Genomic DNA, 14,609 nt, shown 5'->3' with positions numbered 1-14,609 from the left:
TATAAGGATTATAGATTAGGGCGTGACCCCCACTGAATAAATCAACCCTTACAAAAAGTCCTACAGGAATCCTGCAGGAAATCTGTTACAGGCGTGTGTGTGTGTGTGTGTGTGTGTGTGTGTGTGTGTGTGTGTGTGTGTGTGTGTGTGTGTGTGTGTGTGTGTGTGTGTGTGTGTGTGTGTGTGTGTGTGTGTGTGTGTGTTTAACTATACTTGTGGGGAGCAGAAGTCCCCACAAGAATAGGAAACAAACAAAAATTTGACCAACTGGGGACATGATCGTGGACTACAGGAAAAGGCGGGCTGAACAGGCCCCCATTAACATCAACGGGGCTGTAGTGGAGCGGGTCGAGAGTTTCAAGTTCCTTGGTGTCCACAACACCAACGATCTATCATGTCCAAACACACCAAGACAGTCGTGAAGAGGGCACAACAAAACCTTTTCCCCCTGTAGAGACTGAAAAGATTTGGCATGGGTCCCCATATTCTCAAAAAGTTATACAGCTGCACCACCGAGAGCATCTTGACCGGTTGCATCACCGCCTGGTATGGCAAATGCTCGGCATCTGACCGTAAGGCGCTACAGAGTGTAGTGCGGATGGTCCAGTACATCACTGGGGCCAAGCTTCCTGCAATCCAGGACCTATATAATAGGTGTCAGAGGAAAGCCCATAAAATTGTCAGAGACTCCAGTCACCCAAGTCATAGACTGTTCTCTCTGCTACCGCACGACAAGTGGTACCGGAGCGCCAAGTCTAGGACCAAAAGGCTCCTTAACAGCTTCTATCCCCAAGCCTTAGTCTGCTGAACAATTAATCAAATGGCCACCGGACTATTACATTGACCCCCCCCCCCCCCCCCGCCATCCATTTGTTTTGTAGATGCTACTTGCTGTTTATTATCTATGCATAGTCACTTCACCCCTACCTACATGTACAAATGACCTCTAACATGTACCTCTGCTCACTGACTCGGTACCGGTACCCCCTGTATATAGCCTCGTTATTGTTATGTTATTGTGTTACTTTTTATTATTTTTTACTTTAGTTTATTTGGTAAATATTTTCTTAACTCTTCTTGCATTGTTGGTTAAGGGCATGTAAGTATGCATTTCACGGTAAGGTCTACACTTGTTTTATTCGGCGCATGTGACAAATAAAGTTTGATTTGATTTTGTTGGTCCCCACAAGGTCAAATGCTATTTCTAGGGGGTTTAGGGTTGAGGTTAGAATTAGTGTTAGAGTTAGAAATAGGTTTAGGGTTAGGAGGTAGGATTAGTTTTAGGGTTAGGAGCTAAGGTTAGGTTTAGGATTAAGGTTAGGTTTTTGGGGTTAAGGTTAGGGAATGGATTAGGGGTTAAGGAAAAAAGGATTTTGAATGGGACTGAATTGTATGTCCCCAAAAGGTTAGCTGCGCAAGACTGTGTGTGTGTGTATGTATGTGTATGTGTGTGTGTGTGTGTATGTGTGTGTGCGTGCGTGCGTGTATGTGTGTGTGTGTGTGCGTGTGTATGTGTGTGTGCGTGTGTGTGTGCGTGCATGTGTGTGCGTGCGTGTGTGTATGTGTGTGTGTGTGCGTGCGTGCGTGCGCGTTTGGCAACTTTCATCTAGCGGAAGAGGCTAGCCATTTTTATTGGACTCAAAGAGTAGGTATTATTCTTCCTTCAAAGTAGACGTGTCACACAAAGATCTGTCTGTGGATATAGAAACTAGATCAGTGTTCTCTTCAGGGCAATTATAGGTGTGCATACCTTATCTACTAGATTAGGGTAGGCCTTTTTTATGCACCTTCAATGAATGATATCACTGACTGTTGGAATTATGGGCACAACCCTGTTAGCGTGGGCATAGGTCTATGTGTAACAGCTGTGTAATAATGAACATGCATGTAATGTAAAAACACTGAAATCTATTGGTATGTGTACACCTAACGTGTTGGTCTGTTTGTGTCATGTGGTGTGTGATGTCATTTGGAAAGAAAACGGCCTATGCGTAAAATGCGTAAAATAGGCCTTATACTTTGGCCTTCTAGTCTACCTATTTAAATGTTTTACAATCTGAAATAGTTATACTCTCACTCTCATTCAATACGTGCTCGTCCATAGCCACACAATACATTTCTGCGTGCGCGCTCCCATCATCAGCCACCATACCCCCCTCTGCTGTATTTTCAGACTGGAGCTGCTGAAGCTCGATGCTCATACCACCGAGTCGCTCCGCGTTGGACACCCACCCTTCTCCACCTCACCGCCGCCTCAGCTGGCGGAGAATTTCCGTCTGGGTACAGGAAGATGGTGGGAGTGACGGGAGCTGCGTTGTCTTCCCCTGGATAAATCGGGAAAACACATAAAAACGTGTTTTTATTAGCCTACTTAGGCTACCCGGACCCGGGCAATAGGGAGGTAACCTTAACCGTCACCGAACCTTTCGAACGGAAGAGGACGCGAACGCAACAAGGAGTGGACTCTCTCTCGGGCTATGCTTCTTCTGGGCACATGCATGCAGACAGCCTAATCTCGAGCTATCCAGACTTGAGGAATTTATGGAACAGACAGACAGCACATTTCGCGAACTATGTCTTATTCGTTGGTAATTGAATAAAGGGAAGCAGGATCAAGGATATATTGTTTCTTCCTCATGGGAATTCGGTATTCCTTAGGGGAAAGCAAAGAGGAGGAAATTCACAGAATCTCTCCATGCACTCAATAGTTCTTCTCTACTCCACGCGTTTACAGTCCTGGCTACTTCTGTAGCCTATGACGAAGGAACCACGGCCTGGGGAAAAAAAGTTTCTACGCGTTGGATACAGAAGGGAGCACAGTAGTGACGTTTCTGGAGACGTTTTTGCTTCAATTTTAAACTGCAGTTTTTGTTTTTAAAAGCCTGTCCTGTTCATTGGATAGGCCTATTCTATGGAAAATGTAAATATTCGATAGGAATATTTAGTAGACATAATTTGACAGTTTTGTATTTCAGTCTATATATTTAATAGACTATTCATACAAGGGTGGGTGTTTCTCATAGCTTTCTGTTTTGCCAACTATTACCAACAAGTTTGTTCAAGACTCCAGCCTACTAAAAGGAGTTAGCTTATATCAGCTCAGCTGTCATATTTTGGGCACTTATTTCTCGATTTAAAATCGCTTCTCAAGGTCTCATAATTACTGTATCTGTACAGTCCCTGTCGTCTTGGAAGTGGGGATATTACCGATGTAGAGATCCGTAGAGGGAGGTCAGGAAAGGACGGGGCTGGAGCTTGGGAATAGGCCCGGCTGTGGAAGAACTACAGACTGGGTATGGGGGACAACAGCTAGACCGCTAAACGGACGCTGCCTACCTGGCTGCTGGTTTTGGGTGGTCGTGAACCAACCGACCCACCCACCTACCCGACAGCCAAAGCCTAACTCTGCAGCTTGGCTAGCATAACACGAAAGTATTCACCCACACTAGGGCTTTGAAATAGTCCGAAAGGGAAAGGAGGATATGCTATACGAGTTTATGCTATGAATGTTAGCCTATTATTTTCAACCGTTGACTCATGTAACTAAAACGGAAAGAGGATAACGCTTGTTTTTTTTCCAAGGGAAAGGAACTTTAAAGTGACATGTTTTGGAGCGCGTGCTCCGATAAGATAAGAAGGGACCGAAGCTGTAACTTTGTCGCAATTTTCTAGCCATGTGTAGCTTGTTATTGGAATGAGTGGGACAACAATCTACTGTGTATAGCCTACAACTCCTAAACAAGACACACACAATATGGGTCGTTTTGGACTTGGATACATTATATAAATAATGTTCTCTTTTCGGATTGTATGTGTATTAAAATGTAATAATAACATGCGGACATTATTTTGATCATCAGTGAAGAAGACACGTGAGGACTTCTTGAGAGCGAGGCTGAGTAGGAGCCAAGCTCGAGCTGTCACTGGCGGCTGTCAAAACACTGCGCGTGGTGTGGAATAAAAAGTGAATATTTGAACAGCTGAACCCAGATTGTCTGTTCCACCCGATAAAAATCGTTATATGATTAAAAAAAACGGAATATCGGGGAAGGATGTTTAAAGAAGGGGAGAGGAAAGAGGAAAGGACTTACAATCATTTCAACTGCCAGATGAGAGCGGGCAGAGCAACACACGAGTACAAAGTGGACAGCGAGGGCTTCCAAAGGCAAGGGACGAATTAATGGAATGTGAGTGCTGACGTAATACAGAGGTCGGGATAATGAGCTACTCAAGAGCCTGGAACGGTCCTTTTATATGAGTGAGTAGGCCTAGTTGGCTACATTCGTGCGTAGCCTAGTAGAAATACGTATTTTCTGTATACACGATATATCAAGTCGTGATTACAACCATCACCTTTTGCTCTCTCTCTCCTGTCTAGTCTTACTCTTCCAGATGTTTCACTTAGTACTGTTACCTCATTGCCCGCGCACCGTCCGCCATCATTGATCAGATATTAGTATTTCCCCCTTCACGTCACTCCTCCAGCCATCATAATGGCCTTGCAGCCGCTGCAACACCGGCAGCAGCAGCTTCTCCCACATGCCACGGAGGTTAGCTGCGCCTCAAGCAGTGACGGCGCTGTGACTGTGCGGATTATCGACAACACTAAGCACACACAACACGCGCCGTCGCCACAGCATCGACAATATCATGACTCTCCCCCAACCCCAACGACAAGGGACAGCAATACCAGAGGAGGAGGGAGTGGAGTAGGTGGGGCTACCACTACCGCCAAAGGAGATCCCTCCAAACCCTGCACCAAATACAGCATCTCCTCCAGCTGTAGTTCAGGGGAGTCGGGAGTTCGGAGGGCTGTTATGAATAAGTTACACAGCCAGCAGAAGACTCTGCCCCAGTTGTTTGAGAGGTCTGCTGCTCAGTGGTGGGACCCCAAGTTTGATTCGCCGATACTCGAAGAGGCGTGCCGTGAGAGGTGCTTCCCACAGACTCAACGCCGCTTCCGCTATGTTCTGTCATACATGGCCTCCGCCTCGCTCCTTTGGGGCGTGTATTTCGGGGTCAACCACGACCGCTGTGACCCGGCGACCTTCCTCGCCCCGACCGCCTCCTTCCTCCTTTTCCTCCTCCTCCTCTTCCTCTTTACCTTGACAAGGACCTATACTCACCTGTACAACCAGGCCTCGCTGCTCCTCATTGTGGCCACATTCGCCATCACTCTGGCTCCTCAGATCCAGACAGGAGGCTTCGTCTACCTGGAGAGAACCAGGGATGGCAACCTGACATTCCCTCGCACCCCAGGCGGAGTGGGCCCTACTCGGGCTCCCTGCATCTCCCCAGTTGGCACCTTCTCTCTGTGTATGGAGGTCCTGCTACTACTCTACAGTGTTCTCCATGTGAGGCTATATGCTTCAGTTTTACTGGGGCTCCTGTATTCGGTCCTATTTGAAGCCTTAGGGTGGCTGCCCCTGCTCCAGGGGAGAGATGGCAGTGGAGGAAATTATGGGGGGAATGGGTGGGGCGAGGCTGGGGTTGGAGGTGCAGAAGGGTCCCTAGGTTCTGGATCTAGTCCTGGAGGTCTTGGTTCTTCTAGTTCGGAATGGGACACCCTCCGCTGGCTGGGCCCGGCTAAGGCCCTCCTCCACCTGTGTGCCCACGCCATCGGCATCCACCTCTTCATCATGTCCGAGGTGCGATCCCGCTCCACCTTCCTCAAGGTGGGCCAGGCCATCATGCACGGCAAGGACCTGGAGGTAATTATTACTTATATGTTAGAGACGGATAAAATCAAAACATTGACACATTTAATCATCAAGAGCCAGATGATTTAATTTCATCATCATGCTCATCAAACAATCAAATAACATCAAATAGATCACAAATGGTTACATTCTTGATGTTCTCGAAACCAGTTGTTACCTGTCTTTGTGAATACGTTACAGGTGGAGAAGGAAACCAGTTGTTACCTGTCTTTGTGAATAAGTTACAGGTGGAGAAGGAAACCAGTTGTTACCTGTCTTTGTGAATAAGTTACAGGTGGAGAAGGAAACCAGTTGTTACCTGTCTTTGTGAATAAGTTACAGGTGGAGAAGGAAACCAGTTGTTACCTGTCTTTGTGAATACGTTACAGGTGGAGAAGGAAACCAGTTGTTACCTGTCTTTGTGAATAAGTTACAGGTGGAGAAGGAAACCAGTTGTTCACTGTCTTTGTGAATATGTTACAGGTGGAGAAAGCATTGAAGGAACGCATGATCCACTCTGTCATGCCGAGGAGGGTCGCCGATGAACTGATGAAGCAGGGGGACGAGGAGATGGAGGGGAACGCAGGGAAGAGATACTCTGCCGGGGCTTGTTCGGCGTCGGCTGTGTCCACGGTCGGAGGTCCTGGGGGGGCTTCGTCGATCGCGGCGAGCCCCAAGAACCATCCCCATCATCATAGTCATCATAAGAGGAAGAAGACTTCGATCCCCAGAGGCCAGGTAAGAGGAGCAGTGGTTGATTTTAAAAACACCATTGGTGTAAAAACTCACCCGTTTAGCTTGGCCTTTTAGTCATTGTTTGTTTGTATGCTATTTTATTCCTCCTTTATTGCTTCATGTGTGGTCTGCTTTTATTTATTTTATTATCCAAATCAATCAGATGTATTTTATGAAGCCTTTTTTACATCAGCAGTTGTCACGAAGTGCTTTACGGTAACCGGCCTAGACCCAGAAGAACAAGCAAAGCTTGCAAAGCTTATTGATTTACTGCAAAGTGTGTTACAATTTTAAAAACACTTTAAATAAAGTTTGATTTAATTTGATCATCAGATCATCTTCAGGCCATTCAACATGAAGCGGATGGAGCCTGTTTCTATCCTCTTTGCGGATATCGTCGGCTTCACCAAAATGTCTGCCAACAAGTCCGCCCACGCCTTGGTGGGGCTCCTCAATGACCTCTTCGGCCGTTTCGACCGGCTGTGTGAGCTGACGCGCTGTGAGAAGATCAGTACACTGGGAGACTGTTACTACTGCGTGGCGGGATGTCCCGAGCCACGCCCTGACCACGCTTACTGCTGTGTCGAGATGGGACTAGGTATGATCCAATGGGATAAAGATGGGTAGATAGCATTCTGTTAATTGCTCCTGCAACTTTATTGTGCAATGTCTGTCATTTTATTTTTGTACTTTATTTATAGGTTTTCAGATATGAGAACAGAAAAACAGTACAACCCCAACCCCTCATTCATTCCATCCTCATCTCCTCATTCCAAATCAGTATCATAATTATAGTTGAATCTTATCAGCACAATATTTGGCCACTAGAACAGACATGACTGCTTACCAAAATATGCAAGTTACACAAAGTAAAAGATAGGCTCTCCAGTCGTTAATGGGAACCAGGTAAAGCCAAACTTTTGTCAGGCCCCATGGACAGTGTACCTAACCTCCTCCAAAGGCAGAGATGACCACCTCCTTAACCTGCTGCATAAAGGAGGGCGACTTTGCAGACTTCCAGTGAAGAGAACAGGGCGGCGAGCTAGCAGCGAGGCAAATGCTATTGCATTCGCCTGATGCATGGTAGCATTCTGGTCTAGGGGAAGTACCCCAAAAATGGAAGTGAACGGGTTGGGGCTAACAGTTGTATTACACATATGGGAGAATGCTTAACAAATGTGGTCCCAGAAGCCACTCAAATATTGGCATGACCAAATCATGTCTCCCATAGTCGCTGGACTCTGGTGGCATCTCAAACATTTGGGTTCAACATATGGATATATATTTGCCAATCTACCATTTGAGTAACGGAGACAGTGCAAAACTTTTAACTGAATGAGCCCATACCTTATGCAAAATGATGAGGTGTGGATACGCTCAATACTGTTTTGCCATATATCACTGGGTAGCTCGCCACCCATGTCCTGCTCCCATGCAGATTTTGTATTTGCCAAGGAAGGAGGATTTATGTTCTGTATTATGTCGTATAATCTGGAGATTGTGCCCTTCAGATACGGGTTAAGATCTAAGCACCTCTCGAATGGAAGCTTAGTAGGCTCGAGTGGAAATTAAGGGAAATGTTTTTTGGCAAGGCTGAGAGTTTGCAGATATCTTTAAAAGTGGGTATTGGGATTATGGTCAACCCTCAGAGTATCAAATGAGACAAAGGTGTTATCAACAAATAGGTCACAAAAAAACACCAGACCATTCCTATGCCAGAACTGGAATGCCGTGTCAATCTGTGACGCTGGGAAGAGATGTTAAAGGAGAGAAGCAGCTTGCTTGTTTAAGGCTTAAGTGATTTCAAAATTGGGACCTAGACTGTAACTCCAGGATGGCCCAAGTTGGACCATCCTTTTTTACAAATGTAGAAACCCAACAAACACATTTAGATATATTTGCTGACCAGTAGTAGTGTAACAGAATGGGGAATGCCCAGCCCACCTGCAGCCTTAGGTCTCTCTAGATATACCTTTCTCATTTGTGGATTTGACTTATTCCAAAATCATTTGAAATGTAGCTGTCCAGTTGTTTGAATATCGACTTTGGCCAAAAAATGGGAATCATTTGTAATAAGTACAAAAACATAGATAGTACAGTCATCTTAAGAGAATGAATGCGACCTGCTAGTGAAATGGGAAGAGACGACCACCTTATGAAATCCTGCTTAGTGCGCTCCAGGAGTGTTTTGAAGTTATGTTTAAACAGAGCCTTAAATGAGCGTGAGACCTTCATCCCCAAATAAGTAAAGACCATACCCAATACCTTCTGCTAACTGATTAATGGGGAGGAGCACACTCTTTGTTAGGTTTAACTCATAACTAGAGAATGTCCCAAAACCTTGTAGCATGTCCAAGAGATAGGGTATAGACTCTACAGTGATGCCTAATATAATTAAGGTTATTCTAGGTTCTCACTTCGAATAAGAACATTCAGGAATATAGCAAGTTATTACACATTTACAGACAACACGTGTGTAGTAGACTGTATGCTCACTGAATATACACATACATCACATTGAACAGCAGGAAATATTGCAGACTGTGGCTTTCATCCCAGTGGGTGATGATATAATACCTCAAGCACATCACGGCCATATTCATGATGCGTCTCAGAGCAGGACTGCTGATCCACCATCGGGTATAGACGCCACAGGGTTAGAGATGTACAAAAGAAGATAGTCTGCATATAAGGACACCTTGTGAGTTATGTCGCCCCTTAATCCCCTCCTCTCCGCATAGGGCGATAGCAAGAGGCTCAACAGCCATATCAAATAGAAAAGGGGATAAACAGCAACCCTGCCTGGCCTCCCTGTGGAGAGGGAAGTAGCTGGAGGTAACATTGTTGGTGCGAACAGAAGCCACTGGGGACGAGTACAAAATATAAATCCAGGAAAGGAATGACGGGCCAAACCCAAATCTCTCTAGTACTGTAAATAGATATCCCCACTCAACCCGGTCGAAAGCCTTCTCATCATCAAGAGAGCTGACAACCTCTGGCTGTTGAGTTGAGTGGGCAGAATAAAGAACATTAAATAGCCGGCGTATATTATAGAAAGATTGTCTACCTGAGATAAATACGGTTTAGTCAGAGTTAATTATATTAGGCATCACTGTCTCTAAACAGCGCAAGAGGACCTTAGTGAGAATGTTATAATCACAGCACAAAAGGCTTAAAGGGTGGTATGAGCCACAGTCTATGGGATTCTTGTCCTTTTTAAGCAAAACCAAAATAGTTGCCTGGGTAAGTGTCTGGGGCAGTTTCTGACTAGAAAGGATTTCATTGTACATTGAGCTGAGGATAGGGGATAGTTTAGAGGAGAATGCTTTATAAAATTCAATAGGGAAGCCATCATGCCCTGGAGCTTTACCGCTCTGCATGGACTGGATTGCCAGAGTAGCTTCATCATCACTTATTAAGGCATCCATGTTAGTTTGCTCATCTGAATTGAGACATGTGATGTCCAGATTGTCTAGAAATGCATGCATACGATATGTGTCAGGAAGAGCCTCTGACGAGTAAAGAGCAGAGTAGAATTGCTTAAATTGATTGTTGATTTCTTTGGGATTGGTAGAAGTTAAATCAGCTGCAACACAGATTTCAGGTCGAAGCTGGTGAGATTACAACTTGCCAGCTTTCTCTCCGTGTTCATAAAATGTCTGCCTCGACTTAAACAGAAGCGGCTCCGTTTGTTTCGTGGAAAGATTGTCAAACTCCGATTGGTGTAGCAGTCTCTCTTTGTAGAGTTCAAGAGTTGGAGAAGAGGCATATCTGTTGTCCACATCTAGAATGAGTTGAGATAGTTCCGATAAGCATTTAGTGCGCTGTTTATTGTCATACGCTGTGAATGAACTAATCCGGCCCCTTAGATATGCTTCTAATGACTCCCACTCAGTGGAATGAGACACGTGTCTTTGTCATGTTTGTGCAAAGTTTCGATCTGAAGGTCTTTTGAAACTGGTCTTGACCTTCTGGTCAAAATGTTTTCCAATAAAACTATGGGAGCAATCAGCAGTGTGTGGGTGGGTACAGTATCTTTCGCCAGTTGACTTTTTGTACACTGCACCTGTTACTAATTACTCGATGTGTGCTCACTACTTTCTGTCTGACCTGTGTGTGTTTGTTTGTGTTTCAGGGGTGATTGGGATCAAAGCAGTTTCAGTGTACTACCAGGAAAACGGTTCAACAAAGTCTTCTTCTGCTTCTTCTTCTACTCTGAAACTAGGCATGATCGTGGCCATTGAGCAGTTCTGCCAGGAGACGTGTGAGACGGTGGACATGAGGGTGGGGGTCCACACCGGCACGGTCCTCTGTGGGATCCTGGGGATGAAGCGGTTCAAGTTCGACGTGTGGTCCAACGACGTCAACCTGGCCAACCTCATGGAACAACTGGGCGTCGCCGGGAAGGTACACCTATCAGATGCCACCGCCGGGTTTCTGGATGATCGCTACCAGCAGGAGGACGGGCGGGTGTTGGAGAGGGCGACGCAGGGCCTGATGGAGAAACTGAAGGGTAAGTTTTTATTTGATTTTGTTCTGTGTCCCCCTTTTCAGTACACACACACTGACGTCAGGCAGGATGCAGAAACACCGGCCGTCGCCATCTGCGCCTATTCAACATGATTGAGATATTTCCATAGTTATTACTTCCAATGTTGTTTTGAATAGTGTTTGAACATTCGCTAAGATTATATTTGGTTGTGATCTTTGCAAAATACCTATTTTGGACGCAGCAGTTGTTAGCTGGAATGCTAACGCTCATTGACGTAGGCGGTGAGCAAAGCTAGCCAATAAGTCATTTTACTGGGTGAAGTTGATTTAAAAAAAAGTATAATGCAGTTGATTTGCGATGATGACACAAACTTCATATTAATAAGCAGGACATTCATATAAGTCCTACAATCCCATTATAATCCAAAAGTAGTGTGGAAGGCGCTCATAAGCAACATGTAAATAGAGGCTTTTTTTGCTTCCGGTCTTTGAGAACTCACCCGTGTTCTGCACCCAAGTTGTGTGCATCGCCCTCGTGTGCGGCAATGTTTGTAAACACCGAAAGGGGTCTATTTTGGTTCTACCTTGATTACTCATAATAACTGGGTGTTTTGATTCTATGTTGTTTAGTTGATTGTAACAATGAAGCGTGTTATGTACATCCCAAACGTTCTAAAACTCCTGCTGGTAAGTATAACTTTAAATGAAAATGGGTTATTCTAGGTTATTATATCTCCTTAGGAAATTTGTTTTTTACCTCTCACTTCAAACAAGAACATTCAGGAATATAGCAAGTTATTACACATTTACAGACAACACGTGTGTAGTAGACTGTATGCTCACTGAATATACACATACATCACATTGAACAGCAGGAAATATTGCAGACTGTGGCTTTCATCCCAGTGGGTGATGATATAATACCTAAAGCACATCACGGCCATATTCATGAAGCGTCTCAGAGCAGGACTGCTGATCCACCATCGGTTTTACCTTTTAAATCATATTTGAAAAAGATGACATGGACAGTGAGGACCTGATCCTAGATCAGCACTTCTACTCTGAGGCTTTATGAATATGGACCATGCAGGTTATCAGGTTTGCACAGGGTCATACGGGGTCATCATTTCAAAACTCATAATAGTCAGTGAGTGTTTTGTTAGTAAATGAGTTAGCGCTAACACACACACACACACGCACGCACGCACGCACGCACGCACGCACGCACGCACGCACGCACGCACGCACGCACGCACACACACACACACACACCGAGGCTGCTGGTTTATATTTGGCTGCTACTGTGTTTGTGCCCAGGTGTTGCATTGTGAGCAGAGCATGTTTGAGCTGCAGATAGGAGCTGATAAGACGGAGAGGGCAGGCACTTCAGTCCTGAGTAGGGTAGAAAAGTGGAGGGAGAGGGTGGGAGAGAGAGGAGGGCAGGAGATGAGATAGGGCAGGAGATGAGATAGGAGGGCAGGAGAAGAGAGAGGAGGGCAGGAGAAGAGATAGGGGGGCAGGAGAAGAGAGGGGGGGCAGGAGAAGAGAGAGGGGGGGTAGAAAAGTGGAGGGAGAGTGCAGGAGAAGAGAGGAGGGCAGGTGAAGAGAGAGGAAAATAAATAAAAAGAAAGAGGTTAGTGTTTCAGTAGAGGAGGTGTTCTCTGCTTCCTCCGCTTCCCTTTTGTATTATCTGACAAGTGATCTCTTTCCAGGCATAGAGGTGTGTGTGTCCTGTCCAGCTTGACCTACGGATGGGTACATCATCAACAGGGGAACAGTCTTTACAGCTGTACAGCAGGGTATTCCTTATGGACTCTGAAGTCTGAAGTCTCATCTGAATAGGAGCTGGTGCTCTATTGTCAGCCATAATGTCACCTCACATAGAGGGTCTGTGTGACTCTGCGTGTGTGTGTGTGTGTGTGTGTGTGTGTGTGTGTGTGTATAACCTTAAACACACAGTGAGTGTCTTTCAGCATATAATACAGATGTCTCTAACAGCTCCATCAGAGCCTAGCTAAAGACAGGACAGAGGGAGGGAGGAAGAGAATGAAGGGAAGGAGGTAGAGAGAAAGGGGCGATGTGGGAGAGAGAGAGAGAGGGATGGAGGGAGGGAGGGAGGGGGGTGGGTGTAGAGGAAGAGAGAGATCAGGACAACGGTTTCTTTATGAAAAAGAGGCATCATTCTCTCTGTCTCCTGCAATCAATCTGCCTATTTCTATAGTCTTTACCTGGCTGACAACAATTATTTACCCTCCTCTTTCTGTCTCTATCTCTCTCGCTCGCTCGCTCTCTCTCTCACTGTCACCTTCTCTCTGTCCTCACCCTGACCCGAGTCACTTCACTGTGTCCCCTTGTTGAACCTCCTGATCACTCTCTCCATCCCTCTCTCTCCCTTTCTCTCTCTCCAGCCACTCAGACAGGGTGTTACCTAGGAGTGTAACGTTTCACCAAACCCACAGTTCGGTACGTATTGAGGTTTTGGGGTCACGGTTCGGTTTCAGTACAGCGGAAAAATGAAAATCCAACAGTTACTGTAGTTAGTTTTTGTTAAAGAAAATACAAAGTGTTGGTATTCCTGATTCCATATATGATCATGAGCGATATAATACATGATGAGCGCACCATCAGGAATAACAAGACTTTCTGTTTCCTTCAATGAAACACACGATTACTCATCAACACCACTAAAATAAAGTGCAAAATGCTTGTGAAATCAATATGTGAACATGGTTCAGACATTGTATAGGCCTATGCTATAGTGTTTTCTAACAAAGAGAAATATATGCACACTTGAGTGACTCTCATAAAGGGGGCATGTCTGTAGCGTCAGTCTTCTAATTTGTCACTCTGGGGTAATGTGATGGGCTGTCACTGTTAAGCAGCTCTCTGTAGCCCTGGAAGTCAATCCATCTGTAGTAAGCGCAACCCAGGGTGCATTAGCCAATTCAGCTTAAGCTTGCTTATATAGAGCGGTTACTACCTATTTGCTGAAATGGGTGCGAGAGGGCAAATTCATAATGTGGCTCAAGCACCTTCACAAGGTGCTGAAACCCCCTATTCTTCTCAACCAGGAGAATGGGCGCATAACCACCACAATAAACATACCTATCGCTCTTGTCATTTCTTTGGCCCGGTCAGAATCAGCTTGCTCCAGTGGTAGGAATTAGAGGTCGACAGATTATGATTTATCAATACCGATACCGATTAATCGGACGATTTTTTACATTTTTAAATTGTAATAATGACAATTACAACAATACTGAATGAACACTTTTATTTTAACTTAATATGATACATCAATAAAATCTATTTAACATCCAAATAAATAATGAAACATGTTCAATTTGGTTTAAATAATGCAAAAACAAAGTGTTGGAGAAGAAAGTAAAAGTGCAATATGTGCCATGTAAAAAAGCTAACGTTTAAGTTCCTTGCTCAGAACATGAGAACATATGAAAGCTGGTGGTTCCTTTTAACATGAGTCTTCAATATTCCCAAGTAAGAAGTTTTAGGTTGAGATTATTATAGGAATATTTCTCTCTATACCATTTGTATTTCATATACCTTTGACTATTGGATGTTCTTATAGGCACTATAGTATTGCCAGTGTAACAGTATAGCTTCCGTCCCTCTCCTCGCCCCTACCTGGGCTCGAACCAGGAACACATCAACAACAGCCACCCT

The 14,609-nt window shown here is 45.0% G+C and overlaps 1 protein-coding gene across 1 annotated transcript in view; it reads left to right on the top strand.

The window, feature by feature from the left end:
- Window positions 1–2,090: 2,090 nt before the first annotated feature.
- Window positions 2,091–14,609, top strand: part of LOC139567929 (adenylate cyclase type 9-like) — an 83,386-nt gene continuing 70,867 nt past the window's right edge. The window contains exons 1-5 of the mRNA XM_071389543.1: window positions 2,091–4,258; window positions 4,379–5,711; window positions 6,183–6,437; window positions 6,768–7,032; window positions 10,660–10,947. Of these exons, the coding sequence (XP_071245644.1) occupies window positions 4,494–5,711; window positions 6,183–6,437; window positions 6,768–7,032; window positions 10,660–10,947 (2,026 nt within the window). The 5' untranslated portion in view covers window positions 2,091–4,258; window positions 4,379–4,493. The remainder of the gene's footprint in view (window positions 4,259–4,378; window positions 5,712–6,182; window positions 6,438–6,767; window positions 7,033–10,659; window positions 10,948–14,609) is intronic.

Source organism: Salvelinus alpinus, chromosome 2 (genome assembly GCF_045679555.1).
Source record: "Salvelinus alpinus chromosome 2, SLU_Salpinus.1, whole genome shotgun sequence".
NCBI lineage: Eukaryota > Metazoa > Chordata > Actinopteri > Salmoniformes > Salmonidae > Salvelinus > Salvelinus alpinus.
The sequence above is the reverse complement of the archived record's forward strand: the minus strand, read 5'-3'. Positions and strand labels throughout refer to the sequence as shown.